Source organism: Octopus bimaculoides, chromosome 11 (genome assembly GCF_001194135.2).
Source record: "Octopus bimaculoides isolate UCB-OBI-ISO-001 chromosome 11, ASM119413v2, whole genome shotgun sequence".
Taxonomy (NCBI): Eukaryota; Metazoa; Mollusca; class Cephalopoda; order Octopoda; family Octopodidae; genus Octopus; species Octopus bimaculoides.
In genome coordinates, this window is record NC_068991.1 from 66042030 (window position 1) to 66046646 (window position 4617).

The 4617-nt window shown below is 32.8% G+C and overlaps 1 protein-coding gene across 1 annotated transcript in view; it reads left to right on the forward strand.

Annotated features, from left to right (window-relative positions):
* Positions 1-3139, forward strand: part of LOC106879699 (potassium channel subfamily K member 16) — a 103828-nt gene extending 100689 nt beyond the window's left edge. The window contains exon 5 of the mRNA XM_052971910.1: positions 164-3139. Within this exon, the coding sequence (XP_052827870.1) occupies positions 164-331 (168 nt within the window). The 3' untranslated portion in view covers positions 332-3139. The remainder of the gene's footprint in view (positions 1-163) is intronic.
* The last annotated feature ends 1478 nt before the right edge of the window (positions 3140-4617 follow it).

The following is a 4617-nucleotide window of genomic DNA, read 5'->3' on the forward strand; positions in this document are numbered from 1 at the left end:
TATCGACTACCTCTAGTTTTTCACCCTATATATAACAAAATTTATAAATACAATATATAATATAACAAAATTTATGAAATAAATACAATATATAATATAACAAAATTTATGAAATAAATACAATATATAATATAACAAAATTTATATTTTTTTCTATTTTCAGTCCAGCATGGAAAACCTGCATCGGGAGAAAACACTTTCAAAGCCAGAAAAAAGTGAAAACAATCAGGTACCGATGTCGCCTGAGGATAAAAAGTCCATGCAAGAAAATGGAATAACACTAGTGAAGTTCCTTCCAAGCAGAGACTTCAAAGTTGAACCAATTAACTAATGATGGATCTAATAAACTAAAGGATTTAATATTTTCGACATAGTATTTCTTAACATTAATCTGATTAATTATCATCTTGTATCTATATATATATATTCATATAAAACCATTTGTATCAATAACATCACATTGAATACTAATAATATCATACATTTCATGCAAACCATCCTCATATCACACATTGTATATTGCACAAAGAAAAAAGGATTTTTAAACATTCACACATACACACACACACACACACACATGCATACATACAAATATATATATATATATTTAGAGAATGTTAGTTATGGCCAGTTCATAGGGTTACCAAGTGTTTCGCATTCATAAAGTATTAGCTTTAGACATGTCTCATCAGACCTTAATGGCTGGTGACCTATAACCTTTCTTCATTAGGGTCTGACTAGACGTGTGTAAAGCTAAGTGCTTTATGGACACGAAACCCTAGGTAACCCTTTAAACTAACATTCTCTAAATACTCTCCTGCTCTATAACTTAGAGTGTGCTTCTCTTTCAGATTTATAATTTACTGATGAAATACACACACACACAAACACACTCACAAAAACACACACACACACACAAACGCACTCGCTCACACACATACACACTTGTTCACACACATTCTCGCTCACACACTTGCTCACACACACACACTCGCTCACACACACACTTGCTCACACACACACACACACTCGCTCACACACACACACACACAAACACTCACACACAAACACACACTCACTCACACACACAAAAACACACTCACACACACAAACACTCACTCACACACACAAAAACACACTCACACACACAAACACTCACTCACACACACACACACACTTACGTACATATACATACCTACTTAGTGTTGGTTGTTGGAAAAAAGAGTACTCAACACCATAGTAAAAGTAAAGTCATTCTCTTGCTACTCTGAATTTTATGCACAAAATACATAATAAAGAAACACAAAGATACATACATTTTTTATTTTATTTTAAAACTTCTAATTTCAAAAGACTGTTTTTCGAAGAACATTTTTTTCCTAAATAATACGTTTCAAAGTGAACAGATTAATTAACTTTGGAAACGAACCGAAATTCCATCCTCATGCCATGAAGCATTGAATGTCTCTTTTCAATGCTGATTGACACATTTGATCAGTGAAAATTTAGTTTTTGTCAAAGTGTAACACCAGTGTTTGAGAGTGACCAATATAGCTGGTGTAATCAGTATTATTGTATTACTGTGGCTTATTTTATGGATTCCAGATGGATTTAGATTTGAATGAATTTTAAGTCAGAACCCAAAGGGATGAAGTTTAAATCCTGTTATGAAAACAAGGGCAGATATAATTGCTAAATGCTAAAACTCAGTCAATTATATTCAGGAATCCCCAAAAAGATATGAAGAAAAGCAAAAAGAAACAGTAACCCACCACCAAAAATAAAAACGAAAATGAAACAAAAGCAACAAATAAGAGTGCAGTATAAATGTAATTGTGGAAGCGCGTGGCTTAGTGGTTAGGGTGTCAGCACCATGATCGTAAGATTGTGGTTTCGATTCCTGGATCGAGCAACGCATTGTGTTCTTGAGCAAAACACTTCATTTCACGTTGCTCCAGTCCACTCAGCTGGCAAAAATGAGTAACGCTGAGATGGACTGGCGTCCCGTCCAGCTGGAGAACACATACACCATTGAAACTGAGAAACCGGGCCCATGAGCCTGGCTAGGCCTTAAAAGGGCGCATTTATTATTATTTATAAATGTAATTATCCTATGAAAGAAAGGAGAGGAAGAAAAACATTTGTCATGGTGTAGATATGGCTGTGTGGTAAGAAGTTTGCTTCCCAACCACCTGGCTTCAAGTTCAGTTCCACTGCAAGACACCTTGGGCTGAAATCTTCTAATAAAGCTCCAGGTCAACCAAAGCTTTGAGAGTGGATTTAATAGACACAAACAGGAAGAAGTCCATTGTATATATTATAATGTGTGTGAGCATGTGTCTGTGTATGTGTGTGCCTTTGTGTCTATCCCCCCATTGTTTGATAACCAGTTTTGGCTTGTTTACATCCCTATAACTTAGCAGTTAGTCAAAAGAAACTGATAGAATAAGTACCTGACTTTAAAAATAAGCCCTGGGAATGATTTGTTCAACTAAAAGCCCAGCATGACCACAATCCAATCTCTGAAACAAGTGAAAGATAAATGAAAAAACAAATACAACTTTCTAATGTTTCAGCAGTTGCACTTAATGAAGGACATCTATTCATTCTGTTGATTTTCTTCCTGTGCCTTTTCTTTACTCCATATTGTAATTGCATTGATGCTCTACATTTGTTTGTTATTTTTATTTTTGGAGGAAGTTTTGCCTTGGTTTTGCCCATATTTTAACTGGATATCTGGATATTAACCCTTTCACTGCAAAATTAAATCTCATGGTTATTTCAGCCAGTATTGATGTTGAATATCTACTGAAAATAGAACTGATATTTTCTGCAACTCGTGTTGTCTCAATAAAGTTAACAAATCTCAACAGAAAATAATTTCAAAAGACATTTTCAGTAAAAAATAGGTTGTTATGTAAAACTGCTTTCTGTGGTTAACGGTAATGAAGTTTTGAGTTGATATATCTGCTTTCCACAGTAAAAAAAATTAATGATTGTACTAGCACAAACTTAATCTGGTATACCACTAGATCTATCAATCAATCAAATTATAATCCTTAAAACTCAGTGAGATACCATCTCTAAAACTCAACAGAATTAATCACTGAAAATCAATAAATTATAATCAAAATTTCAATGAATTTTAATCCTTAACCTTCTAGCATTCAGATTACTCTGTCGTATGTATTGTTTATTTATTTACATTGCTATGAATTTATCATGTTTTATTTTGCAGTTTCGAGGTTTTTATGATGTTTATTTTTACCATGACATTGTAGAGTAAGTGTGAGATGTTGGGTCTGGCCAGTTTGAACACAAATGAGGCAAAATACTTTGGCCAGATATGGTCAGTTTAAATGCTAAACAGTTAAATCTCAATGAAATATAAACTAAAACTCAGTCAATAATAAACACTAAGACCCAAGGTGAATGGGTTTGCTAGGTTTGTACAAGAGTCTACAGAGAAAAATGTAAAATAAATGGAATTTGAGTCGTTTCTTCAAAAGATATTAAAAAGAATGTCAGATATTTTCTTTTGTTACAGCATACACTTTATTTCTTTAATTCTACTGAACTGCATGTCTAATCAAAAGCATCTTGGGAAAATGAGGATGAAGGTGATGATGATGATGATGATGACGATGACGACGGATCATCATCATTATAATAACTGTTAAGTTATTTTTAAATTTTAGTATGGTGCTTTATTGAGTTGTGTTTGTTTTCTACTAAAAGAAAAAAGTGGGGGAAAATGATAGTCTAGATATTCTTTGAAATTCAGATTGAGTTATGGTAGCATGTAGTTCAATGTTTCTAGAACTTCTGGTCTCATTTTCAGGTGGGCAGAGTCACTGAACATTTATTTTGGAGAATTGTGAAAATATTTTGCTCATGCTGGCTAAAGATCTGATCTCCAAGCTAAAGTTTTAAGTCTTGTGATACAAGCAGGAAAATAGAATTCAAAACATGATTTTACATGCATGTATGTATGTACATATGTGTGTGTGTGTGTGTGTAAATATATATATTATGTGGTAAGTCTTCAACAAAGAGAAAAGTACTCAATCAGCTAAGAGAGTAAAGATAACATAATAGTAAAAACCACAAATTTTGTGAAATACAACCACCCAGGGTTTCCTGACCAAAGCATTAATTTATTTTGCCATTTTTCAAGCTGAGAACAAGGCCATTTGTCAGTTGCTTTTTATGTAAGGGACTCTTATTCAAACGTCACCTGCTTAAAAACCAACTGACAAATGGCTTGTTCTTAGTTTGAAAAATGGCAAAATAAATTAATGCTTCAGTCAGGAAACCCTAGGTGGTTGTACTTCACAAGACTTTCAGTTTTTATTATAAAATCATACACACACATACATATGTATCTACACATAATTAGGATAAAGTCATTAAATTAATGATTTATCAGTGCCCAGTGTACAAAAAAGATCATATGGGTTAAGTTAATATTTAAAGTATAATTATAAGAATATAATTGTAATAATAATATTTATTATATTTTTATAATTATACTTTATATAAATATATATATATATGGAAGATGTGTTTGTGTGTATGTGACAGGCCATTTACTTGATCCCACTTAAAATCAATATT